This window comes from Cariama cristata, unplaced genomic scaffold (assembly GCF_000690535.1).
Source record: "Cariama cristata isolate BGI_N322 unplaced genomic scaffold, ASM69053v1 scaffold36530, whole genome shotgun sequence".
NCBI classification, from domain to species: Eukaryota; Metazoa; Chordata; class Aves; order Cariamiformes; family Cariamidae; genus Cariama; species Cariama cristata.
The window spans coordinates 1-222 of record NW_009594740.1 but is presented as its reverse complement, the minus strand read 5'-3'; the positions used below and the strand labels follow the sequence as shown (position 1 = coordinate 222).

The following is a 222-nucleotide window of genomic DNA, read 5'->3' as shown; positions in this document are numbered from 1 at the left end:
CCCAGGGGCACCCACCCTTCGAGGGGCTGCGGGGGAGCCTGTCCCCCCACGCCCACACCAATACCTGAAGGTAACATGGTACTGGTAGACGGCTTCATTCTGGCAGTGGATTTTAACTGAGTTCAGTCCCAGGGCTAAGGTGGTTCCCTTTGTCGCCGGCTTCGGCCCCGGTCCCCTAGGAGAGAAGGGGCAGAGGCAGTGTGGCCGGTTGCAACCCCAGCC

The 222-nt window shown here is 63.1% G+C and overlaps 1 protein-coding gene across 1 annotated transcript in view; it reads right to left on the bottom strand.

The window, feature by feature from the left end:
• Positions 1 to 175, bottom strand: part of PIWIL2 (piwi-like RNA-mediated gene silencing 2) — a gene marked incomplete at its 5' end in the record, with an annotated part of 6,429 nt that extends 6,254 nt beyond the window's left edge. The window contains 1 exon segment of the mRNA XM_009699096.1: positions 65 to 175. Coding sequence (XP_009697398.1) covers positions 65 to 175 — 111 coding nt within the window.
• Between the last annotated feature and the right edge of the window lie 47 nt (positions 176 to 222).